At 47.4% G+C, this 16778-nt stretch overlaps 1 protein-coding gene across 1 annotated transcript in view; it reads left to right on the forward strand.

Annotated features, from left to right (window-relative positions):
* SEMA6B (semaphorin 6B) overlaps nt 1-16778 on the forward strand; it is a 289073-nt gene that overhangs the window by 227520 nt on the left and 44775 nt on the right. Inside the window, exons 10-12 of the mRNA XM_069215814.1 lie at nt 705-922; nt 7601-7732; nt 8464-8613. Coding sequence (XP_069071915.1) covers nt 705-922; nt 7601-7732; nt 8464-8613 — 500 coding nt within the window. The remainder of the gene's footprint in view (nt 1-704; nt 923-7600; nt 7733-8463; nt 8614-16778) is intronic.

Raw genomic sequence — 16778 nt, forward strand, 5'->3', positions numbered from 1 at the left:
ATTGTTTCACATGTTCTGGTTTGATTTTTTTCCGCGGAGAATTAATCTTTGATTTTTCACCATGATCTGATTTGATGGTATTCCTCATGATCAGGTCTTTGATTGATCTGATTGCCTGATTTGTAGTTCTTTCCTCCTTATATGATCTTTCATTTTTCCACTCTACCTGTTTTGGTTTTGGTGTTATTACCCAGGATCTGCTCTCAAGTTACTAACAAAGTTTGTGTTCTCATTTTATTCCTCCAAATCAGCTATCTTTTCATACTGGTCTGATGTTATTTCTCATTGTCTCATCGATCAATTTTTATGTAATTTTGTTCTACAGTAATTTAGTGTGATGAAGCTTGTACCTATGACATAATTGATCACCAAGTTCAGATGGCCCTAGGTTGCCCCCCAATCTTTGTTACTAAAGTTTAAATCTGGGATTTCTCCCATATCTGATATGCTGAATCCCGTGATGGTCTGGATTCTGATTATTCCAGATCATGAAGTTTCTGGTTTCTATTTTTCATGGTTTAGTTTCTGTTTTCCGTTCTTTCACATCCATCGTCCTGGCCTCTTGTTGCTTTCCAAAGATAATAAACTGTATCACATTAATGATTGGTTCTCACGAGGTCCTATTACCTGCTCTTTGCTTCCTACCCTAAAAGTTCTGGTCTCTGGTTACCCCAATTTTCTGAACCGTGTCTGTCTGGTTGCAGATGGTGGTATCGCGCGTGGCCCGTGTGTGTAAGAATGACCTCGGCGGATCACAACGTGTCCTGGAGAAACAGTGGACCTCGTTTCTCAAGGCGAGACTCAATTGCTCTGTTCCAGGGGATTCACATTTTTATTTCAACGTCATCCAAGCCGTGACCGACATCGTCTACATGAATGGGCGGCCAATGGTCCTGGCTGTCTTTTCCACGCCCACCAACAGGTAGGTGACTTCGCAGGGTGTAGAGAGTATTGGACTAGAACTGGAAGAGAGACTGACTATAGTGCAGATTGTTGCCCTAATCTCTTTCTTGAATGAGTTTGCGAATGAGTAGCTTGTGTAGCTCATGCTACGAGCTCATCTACTCTAGGCACTGTATGGCTTCTAGCAAGATTCACAGAGATATTATTAGTCAAAAGGTTTTTGTTTGCACACATGAACTATTATCTAAACATAATCAGGATTTAAGAATTACGTAAAACCTAAAATTAATTATATCCTTAATGTTAATTAATGCATTATACTTTTGTCAGAATCATCAATTCCTTCCATCTATCTTGTTTTTAATGTTGTCCACGTATCTCACGTCATCTTCCTTTTGGGAAAGCGTTTGAAAGAGGAAGTGACCTCAAAGGAGGACAGGAAATGTAGTCTGTAGATGTCTTACACCATCCTCGGTGCTACAAAAAAGCAAGCCCTGGCTTTGTACAAATGCCTCTGGAATGGATGTTTATGTGTATTCCCTTCTCCTTTCACTTACTTACAGTTTTAGGAGTTGACGTAGCACAGAATATGAAGTGAATTCCAAGTAATAAAACTACTTACAAAAACCAGAAAAAAAATAGAATAAGATTTTGATTGGGAAATCGACCACAAGTCAAATCATTAACAGTAACCCATTATATTTTTTTAATCCTTTACGGGGCAGTGGAAGAATCCTCAGAATGCCCAATGCCAGGTTTTCCTAATGTCCAGCAATAGCCGTGGTCAATGCATAGGTTTTGAAGGTGTACCGGAGTCGATCAGCGTAGACACCTGTGATCGATAACTGTAGGTTTTGCCTGCAAAATTATTATGCAACATTAGAATTCGACCAGCAAAGTTCTCCGTAATTGACAAATTTGTTACTATGGCAATACTTTATTTGCAACAAGATAATAGTACAGAAAATATTTTACTTATGTAGCAATTAAGGCCGTTTGTAAAGTGCTAAAACTTACGCTCCTCCAGATAATACGGCGCTATGAAAGGAAACAATGGTGTCCCCGGCAGCCGTGGTAGAAAAGGTAGAATTTAGCTGAATAAAGTCAATGCACCATGAAGCATCTTTACACAATATTATTTGTGTCGGCCCCAAAGACCAGATAAAAGCCTGTGGAAAGAGTTCAGGGCTTGTGATATTTCTGAACAGAAAGTGGTCAGGCTCAGCTCTCAGGCTGAGGTCCAGGATATCCCACAGTATGGAACCATGAGATCCAGGGACCTCCCTCCGGTCTTCCCGCATTTCAATGATGGTTATGGAGTGAGACGCAGAGTCACTGCCGGACGGTCCCTGGCCAGAATCTAATGTACCGCTAGGTATCAATGGCTACTCACTCCTTTGTTTCTGTAGGTCTTGTGGATGGTGCGAAGGGCTTTAATTTAATGTCGGATTCTGCTGGAATCTGGTGGATGGTTCTCAAGTCCGGCTTTGCCTGGTCATGTTTCCAGAGGTTGAGAAGGCGTGTAGCTGAATGATGCCGCAGTCTTTATAAGATGCTAAAATGGTTTTTTTTAACACACTGTATCGATAAATTTGCAGTAGTTCAGCCAACCATGACAAGGCTCTTGTGAGTTGAACCCATTGGTTGTTTTGCATTGCGTGTTAGTGTCAGGATCTTTCAGAGAATGAATGCAAGGCCAACACAACCAACTGCAAATGACTTATGTAGGGAATAAGAGATCTGCATTTCACATTACTCCCAGATTAATTACTTTCTGAGATGTTGATAGTGGGGAACTCAGTCTATTGCCCCTTTGAAAATGAAGCTTGTGAAGCCCCCGCCACGTGGTAAGACTTCTCTTCTAGTTCCATCTAGGTAAAGGAAGTTTTTTTAGCCAATTGGAAATGTGGTTTAAGCATTTAAATCATTATGTTGGCTCTCTCTGTTGTTGTCCAATTGTAAGAAGATTTAAATGCTAATACTGAAAGCATATGTGATGTCAGCAGCAATAGGAAAGAATTGCTTCAATCAGACTGTGGGACAAAATGCGACCTGCATGTTGGAGACTTTTTTTTTTTTTTTTAATGTAGGCTAAGGCTTTTGAGTGTCTTGTTTCCCTCATACCCATTGTACACTACAGGTTTTCCACAACAATTCAAGTTTTTAGCTTTTGACGTTTTTTTGCCCACAATTTGTTTGTAAAACTTTGTAAAGTTAGTGACATCTTAAACATTTGGAAAAGCCAAACTTCACTGTTTCTCGAGCCTTCCCACCGCTACTGGTTGTTCATCCGCACGGGGTAGAGGTATTGTACGAAATACTAATTTTGGGTGATAACGACCTTGGTGACCTATACGTGCCTGGACATTACTTTCCAGCTAAAATGAAATGAGACTTTTGGTTTTTATAAGAAACTCCTATGGTTATTTTACATTAAATTCTGAAATGTATTTATATTGGTTTGACTACACCACATGGGAAACAGTAGTCATGAGTAAATATGGTAAACTGGTTGCCCTACTCCCAGATCCTAAGAAGCCTTTTACTGACATATATGATCTTTACCTGTGCCTTCCCAGGAAGAGGCCAATTTGTGCGGTTGCATGTCAGAAATTAGAATATCATATACAGAAATATTGTCTGACATAAATATAACCTAAATATTGTTTACAGGAATATTACATGTAGGGTGTAGACTAATTAATAAAGCCAGATGACATTCTGACATTATTCTGGTAGTAGAGGTTCTAACTTATACCTTCCTCGTGTTCGAGAAGGGCTCGTACAGTGGATAATCTCCAATCGGGCTAGTTCTAGCAACGTAATAAGAGTATATCAGCTAGGTTGCTACCCAGCACATGCCAAGGTAACACTAGATCAGCCTGCCCACGGGGTATAGCATGAACGGGATTTGTTCGCTTGGGTCCTATAGGAGCACCTAAGTTTGTTGTCCCTCTGCATTTAGCCGATGTTGGATGACTTTGGTACGGTGCTTCATTACGCATCTTCCGATCTTGAGTTCTTGAGCAGATTAACCACATCCCAAAGGTGCGCACATCACCATTGAATTTCCAAATAAGGCTTGAATACCGCCGGGATCCATCCTGAGACACGAAGCCTTTTAACACAAGATTGCCTATTCAGATTCTGCCTGGGTTAAGCGATCAAAGGTAATTATCATTCCCATCAGCAGCTCTTTTAATGCCTCCCAGTAATTAGGTAATGGCTTGATTACGTGGGTGTCTCCATCACAGAAAGACTTTGACAATTGACCCCTGGCAGTGCGGTAATAGGTCTTGCTGTGGGCTGAGCGCGCCTCCCATCCGTAGACATGATCCATCTCAGAAGTCGAGAATTGATTTGGTGATTGGCATGAACAATATGATCTTTGATTAGATCCCATGGTCTGCCTTCTGGATATTCCCCAGCTGGGGAGTCAAGAATTGATTAAGGTTTGTATCTAGACTTATCATTGATTGTAGAGCTTGTAACGCCTTATTGTTGACATTTAAAAGAATGCGTTCTGAACTGAAAGACCTGCTTGTTGTATATGTCCGAGCAGTTCGGGCATGAATGGTGCCCCTGAAGGTACCAGTAGTTAAAGATTACAAAGTATTGCCAAGCATAATCATGTTTCCTGCCTACGTGGGGTGCATCAGTGTCAGCCTGGGTTCACTCTGATGGATGGAGGGTCAATTTCCATTGGCATCTCAAAGGGTCAATATATCCTGAGGCACAATATAGGCATCGACTCTCTCAGCATCGAACTTCTCGGAAGATACATACTATGGGGACATTTACATTCTAGAGTAATTGTCCCACTACGGACATGGATATCAACAATCTCGAATTTGGAAACTCTACAGACATGGCACTCTACACACTTTGGGGGTTATTTATCATTTGGTGGACAAAGTACCCTTTCCCCAAACTGACAGTCCGCCCACTCTATCTTGAGTATTGTGAACCATCATGGTTCTGGTGGCGGAGTCTCCTCTGACTCCAAGTCGGTGGAAACCTTACACCAACAGCTCCACTGACATTGGACCATCCCTCTAAGAACCTCAGGCTATCCCTGTTTAGGATGAACATTCCGACATATATTTTTTCCTGTTCAGGACCACCAGTACAAGTCTGGCAGACCTGAACAAATAAAAATGAAATTGACTTCCACACCCTGGGGAAAAAAACTGCAGGGGTTTGAAGGCCATTATCTTTTGTGTATTTTAAAAACTCCCGCTTTGGGAGTTTGCTTTTGCTTTTGAAATACAAAAAGGTTTGCTGATCGGCTGCCTGAAAAATAACAGCCATTATGTAAACACACAGCACCTTCAGAGGACATACGTGAAGGCGGCGATCTCTAAATATGGTGGGTGGTAGTTCGCCAGAGCAGCGGAGAACACGCTTTGGTTACTCTTGTAGGATGGCATACAACCCGCCAAACCCTAAATGTCCCCTTTGCTATTCAAAGAACATCGCCCCCCTAGTGATACATTCACTCCTGGGACATCAGCTCTATGGAAATTTACTGAAAATGCCTTTAATGTCTACCTTGTCCTCACCCCCCATGTTGTTTCTGAACGTTTATAAATAAGGGGAAAAACAACCTTTCTGTTGATTCTGGGCAGGCAATGCCAGCAGTATTTTTCAACCAATTACTCAGAGGAAGCCCCCTGTGGCCAAGATTGATTTGTAATCACTGGCAGGTGGCAGTGTGGGCTGGGGGAGTGAACAGCCCCAGTCTCTAAGTATTGTGCTCAGTGTGAGCTTGTTCCATGAGTAAGCAGCCTGGACACATGAGGCCGCCTCACTGGCAGCTCCCAACCGTGGCCCAGCATCCTCTGTTACACACATCACCCTCCCATCTAACACACGTGCCCTCCTACCAACCCACTGCGCATCTTCCATCGCCCTCGCCCAGCTCACGTCTCCCTCTCTCCAGCCCTGTGCCCACCAACCCGCCTTTGCCTACTTTGCCACTAATTTTCAGAAATTGGGCTCTCCTCAGAGGTATGAAGCCTTGAGGTCACTCGGAACGAGCTGAGATGTCAAAGGTGGCCAGAATTGTGGGGTCATTGGGACTGAGACAGTCCATCTCTTCTAACTATTGGGACCTGTGGATACCAAGGACTGTGCCAGGCTTTCTCCGGTGACCCTGTACTGCGCCAGGTTGTACGAGTAACCTGCGCTTCTCAGTAGCCGGGGACAAGGCTTGGGTGTGCCGATCATCAGGGCCTTTGCAAGTACCCAGGTCTTAGGCTCTGCTAGTGACATGGGCACCTAAGGAAAAGACTTCACCAGAATTTCTGGTATCACAGGATAATCTGTGGTCTCCCAGGACAGAGCCAGGAGGCCTGTGCTTTAGTTGGTCAAAAACAGTGCTGGGTTGTGTTTTATTAATTAGGTTACCGCGGGGTGAGGGGTTTACCAAGGGTTCAATGTCCTGAGCCAGGGTGTCTCTACTGTCTAATGGGACCTGATCTTGTAATGCCACCAATGACCAAACCAGGCTACCCATACCCACCCGGTATCTGTTTCATACAGGACTGAGCCGCACTGGCTCTAGTCACCTGGGCTTCCGAGGGTCACGAGGACAGAGCCGGTCTTTCTCTGGTCACCTGGGCTTCTGAAGGTGCCCATGTCGGAGCCAGGCTTTCTCTGGTGACCTGGGTGTCTTGTGCCACCTCAGACTGAGCCACGTTGCACAGGTGGACGCCCACGATTAAGCCAAGTGTTCGCTGCAGACCTTATGAGCCGTGGTCGCCCAGGAAAGTACCAGTTGGTGTAATGTATCCAGGTTTTCTAATGTCACCAAGGCCTGAGTCATGTTGCCCCTAGTGGCCTGGGCTTCTGAGACGAACAAGGACAAAGCCAGCCTATCTCTAGTGACATGGGCTTGCCTGGCTTGTTTCTAAGGGATGCAAAGACTTTTGTCCTCATCCTGGGCTGGATTTGAGGATGATGAGATGAGCTTTCTCCTGCTAGCCTGGATCAGAGGGGTAATGGCTATAGTCTGAGGATTACTAGACAAACTTTCCAACAATAGCCTGGTTCTGAGGGGACCAGACCATCTTCCTGGTGCAGGAGGTAGAATCCCAAGGTAGACAAGCTTCCGCGAGGAGGTCAGTTTGGATGGGGACTGGGTAAGCTTTCCAGCAGAGGGCTGAGTCCGAGTAACACTGCACCAACCTCCATGTAGCGGGCTGATTTCCAGGTCCAGGGTTGTGGGAATGCTTCTGCACAGGGGGTGGGTCTGGGCAGCAGTGTGTAACCCTCCTTTTAATGGTGCTTCTGAAGGGCCTAGACGAGCGTCGCCATATTGGTATTGTTCTATATGGGACTACATTGGCCCCTTTAGGTATCTGGTACTGAAAGGAACTAGTTGCTCTTTCTGATAGTATTGGCTGGACAAAGACCACTCAGTGGACAGATGCTTGGAAAGAAAGGTGCAGCCCCCCGAATGGGCTGGTCCTAAGAGCTGGACGAGCTTCCCCACAATGGACTGACCTGCGATTGTGTGATTGGTTAAGTATTCTGTCTGCAAGGGGCCACTGTTGTTCTTTCAGAGTGACTGATGTACAAAGAATGCACAGAACCATCGATTGCCACCGCCGGCAGGTTCTTCGACTCTTCTCGTCTCTCTGCATTGTGAAGCACTGTTCTCTCGTTCATCGTTGTCTTTCTTCTCGTTGAGCAGTATCCCTGGATCGGCGGTCTGTGCCTTCGACATGGACCAGGTTGCATCCGTCTTTGAGGGTCGCTTCAGGGAGCAGAAGTCCCCCGAGTCCATCTGGACTCCGGTCCCGGAGGAGCTGGTCCCAAAGCCAAGGTGAGCAAGATGGGCGCAGATCCCAAGCATCGAGGCAGGTGCAGTATCCAGAAGGCATTGCTGTGTTTAGTGGTGATGGTGGAACAAGAACCCACTACTTCTAATTAGGAACAAAGACCATCATGTTTTATGGGCATAGGTGGACCACAGCATAACCCTTACCAGATCCACCCATACCCTTGAGACAATACAAGGAACTCCCAAGATTGGGCTCAAGCCACCTTCACACTAATCTACACGACCCAGCTCTAAGCTAAACATTGAACAAACTCCCTGCTGACCACACACAACCAAACACCTGCAAAACCACAGTCACTGAGGGTTCCTGTAGTTCAGCGGATGGCTTTCCTAGATCTGCATGAAAAGGTGCTCAGATATAGAATGAAATACAGTGTCATAGTCTAACAAAGTAGGCTGGTCCTGAAATTCTACTTGCTTCATGAAGTACACTTCATGATGGAATCAAGCAAAAGTGGCTGACGTTTGACCTTGCTGGCTAGATGATGCTGCAGCTCTATTCACCCACCTCTGGTATCACCAGGAGCCCTACCTGCCTGGCCTGTGGAGGTCTTGGATTGTGGAGGTCTTGGTTTGTGCGGGTGGTACCACAGCAGAGTTGGGACCCTGGTTGATGGTTCCCCATTCCTCGTCTGAGCCTGTAGGTTTTGGTTACCACAGTGTTCGCAGGTGTGAGGGATGCTCACCACCATCTCTTTGTCCTCGTCCTCCAGGCCTGGCTGTTGCGCCCACCCCGGGGCTCGTTTCAACGCTTCCAGCGGCTTCCCGGACGAGATGCTGAACTTCGTGAAGACTCACCCACTGATGGACGAGTCGGTACCCTCTGTCAGCAACACCCCATGGATCACCAGGACTATGACCAGGTAAGAGTTGTTCACCCCTCCGGCCCTTCCGCATGGACAGAGGCTGTAGCAGATAGTGGCCAACCAGGGTTTCATCTCTTGAAGTCAGTCACTGTCACTCGTTCCAGGGCTCCCAACCTATGCTGCAGATTCTCCATTGCACACCTGCAGGTACATCCCAGCTGCATCCCTGTATCTCCCCCCTGCCTCCACTGGAGGGTCTCCCTGCTTCCTTAGCAGACATTTGTTGCCTCTCTTGGAGATATTACTTGCTTCCCCTGTATCCTCACTGCCTCTCCTTGCAGCCCTCCCTGCCTCCGCAGGAGGGTCTCCTTTCTCCGCAGGAGGATCCTTCTGCCTCTCTGGAGGGCCTCACGCCCTCCCTGGAGGGTTTCTCTGCCTCTCTAGAGATCTCCCAGCCTCCGTGGAGGAGTCCTTGCCTCCCCGGAGGGTCTCCTTTCCTCCCCAGAGGGTCTCCCTGCCTGTTCTGGAGGGTCTCCCTGACTCCACTGGAGGGTCTCCTTGCTTCTTCAGCAGACGTTTTCTGCCTCTCTTAGAGATGTTACTTGCTTTCCCTGCCTCCACAGGAGGGTCTCCCAGCTCCGCAGGAGTATCCCTCAGCCTCCCTGGAAGGTCTCCAAGCCTCCCTTGAGGGTCTCCCTGCTCCGCAGGATTATCTCTCAGCCTCCCTTGAGGGTCTCCCTGCTCTGCTGGATTATCTCTCAGCCTCCCTTGAGGGTCTCCCTGCTCTGCAGGGGATCTCTCTGCCTCCCAGAGGGTCTCCCTGCTCTGCAGGGGGATCTCTCTGCCTCCCTGAGGGTCTCCCTGCTCTGCAGGGGGATCTCTCTGCCTCCCTGAGGGTCTCTCTGCCTCCCTGAGGGTCTCTCTGCCTCCCTGAGGGTCTCCCTGCTCCGCAGGATTATCTCTCAGCCTCCCTTGAGGGTCTCCCTGCTCCGCAGGATTATCTCTCAGCCTCCCTTGAGGGTTTCCCAGCTCCGCAGGAGTATCCCTCAGCCTCCCTTGAGGGTCTCCCTGCTCCGCAGGATTATCTCTCAGCCTCCCTTGAGGGTCTCCCTGCTCTGCAGGGGGATCTCTATGCCTCCCTGAGGGTCTCCCTGCTCTGCAGGGGGATCTCTCTGCCTCCCTGGAGGTCTCCCTCCCTCTGCAGGCCACTCCTGGCTCCCCTTAGGTTGTCCTTGAATGTTCTTGCAGCATCCCCTGGTCCTCGGTGCTGGTGTGCACTGGGTACCACTTGGAGGGGTGGGTTAGATGGGGGATGGGGAAGAACATGGGGAAGAACCAATAAAGATGCACGTCCCGCGCCTGCCAGCCCGGGAGTGACAGCGGCCTGACAGAGAGACGGAGAGAGGCCTGCGCCTGGCACCAGCATCCATCTCGGTGATAGGCATCAGGCCGCGGTCAGCGAAGGGTTAATCAGCCTTCAGTGAACAGTGCCTTGCCTCGTGTCCTCTTCTGCACGGAGTGACGGCAGCCCCTCCCCATCAGGGGACAGCTAATTACATTTGTCACGGTGTCTGGCACACGTGTGCTGTGCTGCTTGTCAGGGCCCGGCCGCGCGGGCCTCTGTGCGTGCGCGTGCACGTCCGCACAGCTCTGTGTCTTCCTTCCTGTGGTGCATGCTTGTACCTGTGTGCGCGCGCGCTTCCATGCATTGCAATGTGCGCGTGGTATGTTTCTGTTCTGTGTGCACGTGTTAGCTTGTGTTCTGCATGAGTGTGAATCTGAAGGTGCAAATGGCTGCTTGTCCGTGTGATGTGTGTGGAATCTGGCTGCCAGCGACCCTGCCTTTCTGTGTCTGTACTTGTGAGTGGTTTCGTGCACGTTTGCACATCCGATAGTCTGTGCATTGCATGCAGGAATCTGAGTGTGCGTTCTTGTGTATGAGGGAAGGGCTCAGAAATGTCCCCAATGTTGCAGTGAATATTATTATCTCCCTAATTAAATCTGCTTGACTCAATTGTTTTATGGAAAATGAATAAAGCAGCCCACGCAGTGTGCTTTTGCAGGCGGGTTGCCCGTGGCCGGGGGTGATGAAATGTGGGGTTCGGTGCCTCGTTCATCACCCCGAGGCAGACGCTGGTGGTGTTTGGCCCACACACAGGTGGTGGCGCCCGGCCTGTGGGTCTTGGCCCAACATGGGTGTATCAACCGTATCAAAAGTGACTCCCTTCGCTCATGAAATGTGCAGCGGTCCTACATGTTTGCATCATATGTACACGCGTTGGCACCTTGAGTTCTTTCAGTCTCACCACCCCAACATTCCTGGGGCACACTCATTTACCTACTTCTAAGCCGGCGCAAGATTTGCCCCAAAGGGGCTCAAAGGCTAGAGACAGTCTCAGGACAGCCAGAGCGGCCTTACCACGGGCTTGCTGAACCTCGACCACTTGGTGCTGAGAGCTCAGGAGACTGCCAATTGGTTAATTCATTGACAGATTGGCCATGTGTATGTGGTGCAGTTAAAGGACTCGATCGCCTCTAAGTGCTAAGTAGACTCATGGTTTAGGTACGCTGTAAAATCACAGCATGGACTGCTGGTTGCGACAGGCTTGCGACATGCTTTGCAAGTCACCTGCTGAAAGCCGGGCCACTCATAGTTGAAGGGGTGACCACTATAGAGCCTGGACGGCCGGTCCATGCCAGATTTTCAGAATATCTGCGTGAGATAAATTTACATGCAATGATCCTTAGAGGGACTCATCCTCATCCTCAGTCGGTAGCTATCCCGAAAATCTGTCAGCCAATGAAAACATCCTTTTTCTGCTGTATTTGGTCACGATGCGGAGGAAGGTAGCTGGGGACTATGAATATCAGCAAAATACTCCTTTTTTTTTTTTTTTTTTAAATGCCTTCCTGAACTCCATGTTCTTGCATTTAAAAAGTGCATGGAGGACATTGCAACGATTATGCCTACAGTCAACGCCCAAAGGTATAAATGCTGCTACAAACTGATACAATTCCTGACTCAGGCACCGGATGGTTGAATTAGGCACCGCATGGGATCCAGAAAGGCTTCAAGCTGCAAAACTGTTTTTATGGACATGTAACTAGTTAATTCACCCTGGTGTTATTCCTGGTTACGGTGTCTAAGAGGAAGGGGCAAGTGACCAAGGGATGCCGGGGATAATACAATCTCCTCTTCTTCATGGTTGCCGTGGCAACGCCATTTAAGAAAATAATTGTCCCTTGGTTAGCAATGAATGCTTTCTAAGACTGCTGAAACCATCTATCCTGTGGAAACAGAGATTTGCAAGAGACTCTTGGGGGGGAACTCTTTTCAAGAGACCATCTCCAAAATGCTGCACATAAAACCAAAGAGGCTGTGGCCCGCCTCGTACCTGTCTGGTTCACGTCAGATTGTATTCCCATACAGACTGTTACCATGCTCCTCACGATAACAGCTTACTTTTCTTACCTGGAAAGAATAAGATGAGCCTAAATAATTTTTATTTTTCGTCACTTCTTTGATGCGCAAAGAAAAAACAGGGGTCAATATATTCTAGTTGTGATTTGTATTAGTTCTGCACGCCTGAGGAAAAAGTGCATTCATATTTCGTTTACCCGGCTCAGGACCTTGGTAAATTGAGCATCCGCCTCGGTGTGGATTAATGCACTCCCAATCTACCTGTCGCTCGCGCCCTCTTCGCTCGCGCGAATTCCCAATGGACTCCGCCAACATTGCCGACTCCGACGAGACTGGTTTCTCTCTTTCCCATTTAAAACCCTGATCGCTTTGGTCATATCGTGCGTCCATCTTTTGTTGGAGGCCAAACATGTCCAGAGGAGGTAATCTTTCCTCATAACTTCTACTCGACAACCCATCCATCATGTTAGTTGCTTTGCGGTGGATGCTTTCAGCTCCTCTTATGTTTGCCTTGTGATGAGGGCGCGAGACCTCACCGGAGTTATCGCAGCTCGCACCCACCAATGGCTTGTGCAGTCTCGCCTCATTGGGCCTGACATCCCTCCATCCCCTAATGCAAGATGTCGTCTTATCTTTTTGCTTTAACCCTCTAGTGTTGCATCTGTCCTGATAGCCAGGAGCCCCCCCCCCCCCCAGCACTCTTTCTAATATTGCATAGCGATGAATATAAATAGTATGTATGCAGGGGCGTAGCTTTGGAGGGGGGGTGTTTGGGGTGTTACACCTCCCTAATAAATGTATTTTCAGATAAATATTTGAGTGCAAACGCTTACAGTCGGGTAGGGTGAGCTGTCTTTCGGATTTTACCAGAGATTTTTACATACACACTCCCTCTATCTGTTTTGAAAGTCTTCAAAAATGTTGGTTATTTTACAAAATATTGTGTTTTCTTTCTTAGCACGCCTACCAGTCTGTATTCCTGTCCTTTTCCACTGCCCTTTAGGCCCCTGTTATGCGCCCCCCTTGTTGTGTAATATATTTTATGACTATATGCCAGCCTGATTGTTGGAAACTCTGAAGATCACACCCCCCCCCCCAACGTACTGACCCTGTATGTATGCAGGTGTGGAGGGCATACTAAGCTAATTATTGCCATTGCTGAGTGGGGGGGGGCATGAATTAAGAGAGGAGAAGCCTCGGGGGGGCATGGTGTCCCTCCCCTCCCTCAACAATAGTAATAAACAGCATTGCACAGTCTGCACAGCTGCATACATGGTTTATCCCAGGGTATATTTCAGTTTCATTTATCCCAAAAACACATGTAACGAGCGCTAAGACGCAATGGCTTACAAGTGCGCAGTGAGGTAAAATCACCCTCAGGAGGGCTTGAGTTATTTGGTCCTCCATTGATGCTTAAAAACAGGTTTCACGTTTGTCCTTGGATATTTGAAGCATTTATAGATTGAAAACATCTTTTCTATTTTCATTTCATTGTAATGTGCCACACGGCAAGCAGAGTCGATCAAGGCGTGGGAACCCATCGTTGCAGTTCACCTCCCGAGTTGGAGGCGGTCAGAAGAAGAAAGAACTTTAAAGCTTCGGTGAAACTTTTGATTCTGAGCATCTGATGCAGTTCAATTAGAAATTAATAGACACTGCCCCTGCTTTAAATAAAGCACTTCAACGCCTTGTCAGGGGTAGTAAGCGCTATATAAATACTATTACAATACAATATAATACAATTTTGTTGTTTTCAGCTACAGACAACAGTTAGGGTTTGTTTTTTAAGCACCTTGTAGCCATTCCATGTCGGTATTTTAATTCGAGGCATAGTACGAAACTATCTGCTTGAGACAGATTGTTTATAAATGTGCCACAACATTCTGCGGGCGCCCTTCCTTAAGCCAAAAGGTAAGCGAGCCGCAGCCTTCTGGGTGCCCTGTGAGGGCTACATCCTGCAGGGAGGACTTCTTGTGTAGACGTCATTGCCAGGTCAAGCTTAGTGTTAGCAAGACCCCCCCCCCCTACATTGGGTGCCTAAAAGATGCTAAAAGGTAGGACGTCTGAGGTATCTCTCTGGTGGCGTACAATATCTTGGCTTCGCCGACTGTCTCCTGCCTCGGGAAGACTACTGTGGCCTCCACGACTCACCTGGTAGGGGTACACCATGCTGCTTCCCGTTACGCTCTTTCGGCTTTGATGCACTATGTTGGTCTTCACTACTCTCTCCAAGTCCGAGTTTGCTATGTTGACTTAACCACTCCCTCTCAACTGGGGAACACACAATGGTGTCTCCTGGCTTGTGTACACTAGGTCGATTTACAGTACTCTCTTCGAGTTTGGGTGTGCCATGTCGGTTTCCGGGGTTCTCTTCCGGCCTGAGTACACTGTGTAGCCTTCCACCACTCTCTCCTGTCATGGGTACTCTTTGGTGGCTTCCATCACTCTCTTGCGGAAGAGGTGCACTATATTGACTCCCACCACTCTCCAGCAGTGCGCGTAGACTGTGTTGCTCTCTGCTACTCTCTTTTAGCTGGGGTTCCTATGCTGGCTTCCACTGCTCTTTCTCGGCTGGGATATTCTATACCGGCATCCCTTACTCTCCCACTGTGGGTATATAAGTTGGCTCTCATCACCCTCTCACAGCTGGGGGTTCACTATGTTGGCTTTACCTATCTCCTTGTTGGGGGTACACCCATTACTCTCATCTGACTTACGTGCACTAGGTTGGCTTCAATTATTCTCACTTGGCTGAGATATTTATGCTACTTTCCACTACTTCCTATGGCTTGGGTATGCCAAGTTGACTTCCACTACTCTTTCTTGATGGAGATAAATAAACGTATTTTTTTTAATTTAGGTAGACTGTGTTGACCTATTGAACTTACGGCATGGGTACACTAAGCAGCTACCACTACTCTCTTCCAGCTTAGCTAAATTTTTTCAGCTTATTGTAATATTTTCTCGCCTGGGTATACTATGATGGCTTTGACTACTTTCTTACGGCATGGGTAGGCTGTGTTGGGCTACCCTAGTCTCTCCTGACTGGGGCACATCACTCTCTTCCAACTTGGATATATTGTGTTGGTTCACTGTACTGTTTGTGTCAGGGTACATGGTGTTGCTTTCAGCCACTCTCTTCTGACATGTGTACAGTATCTTGTTTACCGCTCTCTTCTGGCTAGGCTCCACTAAGTTTTGTCTTCAAATACTTCCTACTGTCTCTGGCACTCTGTTGTCTGTTGGTTTACCCTACTCTCGCCTAACTGAGGTACACCAACTACTCTCACTGGTGCAGGTGCACTCTGTTGGCCTCCACTACTCTTTGGCTTGTGTACACTATGTTGGCATCCACTACTCTATTCCAGCTGAGGTACACTAGTCTATCAGCTCTGGTGCACTCAGTGCTTAATTTGAGCCGGTGGTTTCCAGTGCCCGGCACCACCACTTAATTTTCAACACCGGCACTTGTGACAGTCTGCCACAAGGTGGCGCTGTCTGGCTTATTTAGAGACAACCACAACAACAGTTAATTATTAATTCAGTCTACATTGAAATAACTATTGCCTGCCGCCCAGGTCATTCTTCTAGCTTTGGGGGCCTGTAACAGTCTGAATTGTCACACTTATAGGAATGTGGTTAGTGGTTGTGTTTTTACTATCATTGGCAGCATGGCAGGGGCATTATGTGGTGTAGGCTGTAGATGCCTCCTATCGAGAGCTCTGGCACTTTTTGTTTCACACAAATTAAGCACTGGGTACACTATATTGCCTTTAATTAGTCTCTTCGGGCTACCTCACAATAATGTTTGACTTCCAACGCTCTCCCAACTCTGGTACTCTGTCCCGGCTTCTACTTCTCTCTTCTGACTTGCGTACACTTTGTTGACCACCACTTCTCTCTTCGTGCCTGTTAACAGCCTCCTTAAGTTCAGGTGAACTGCTGGGGATGAGCAAACCACTGAAGCAGATCACCCAGGGCCATGCTGCCCAATCTGATATGATTTCTATTCGGCTATGTTCACGTAACACCATGTACCCTGTAGGAGACCACATCACCATGCTGCCGGTAAATTTACAGCCCAGTGCTGTTCCCTGCTCAAGGGCCCAATCTCCGAGTCCTCGTCATTGCTCAGTTTCGCTGGTTGTACTTTAGCCTCTGACTTTTAATTTATTGTGCTTTGGGATTTAGGGCCAGATTATAGTTTCGGCGAAAACATATGACAGAGCACCCTGCATGCCAAACCCTTGGTTTGCGGGCCATCAGAAGAAGAGTATTACACCAAATGCCCTATTTAGGTTGGATGATGTGACATCCCTTTTTCTCCGTCAGTCACTGCCAGGTAAAACTTGGCATTTAGGGCCAGAAACAAATAGTGACCCTGACACCAAAGGAAAAAAACTCCCAGGGTGGGGGGGCTCTTACTTATTTGTTTTATAATAACATTGCTTTTGAAAAACAAACACTTTGTTAAAGTTTGGGGAGCAGCCGTCAGCACTGATGGCAGCCATCCACCAAACGTTTTGTACCTTGACAGTAAGAGCCATGATGAAGGATGGTAGCCCATCCTTACAGACTGATCTGCTGCCGAAATGATAGTTGCAGCCTAACTTTGTACCTTTTTTGTGAGTTTACATGTTTGAGAAAGCAATGCATATTTGAATATGTTAGTGTATCCAAGATGCGTTAACTTTCAGCATGTCATGGACAACCTGAAGAAAGTTCACACCAGAATCAGCATCAGCTGGGCTAGCATATCATGTCTTTGTGGCACCTACATTTACCTCTTACACCCCTCTGC

This window comes from Pleurodeles waltl, chromosome 12 (assembly GCF_031143425.1).
Source record: "Pleurodeles waltl isolate 20211129_DDA chromosome 12, aPleWal1.hap1.20221129, whole genome shotgun sequence".
In the NCBI taxonomy this organism is placed as follows: Eukaryota; Metazoa; Chordata; class Amphibia; order Caudata; family Salamandridae; genus Pleurodeles; species Pleurodeles waltl.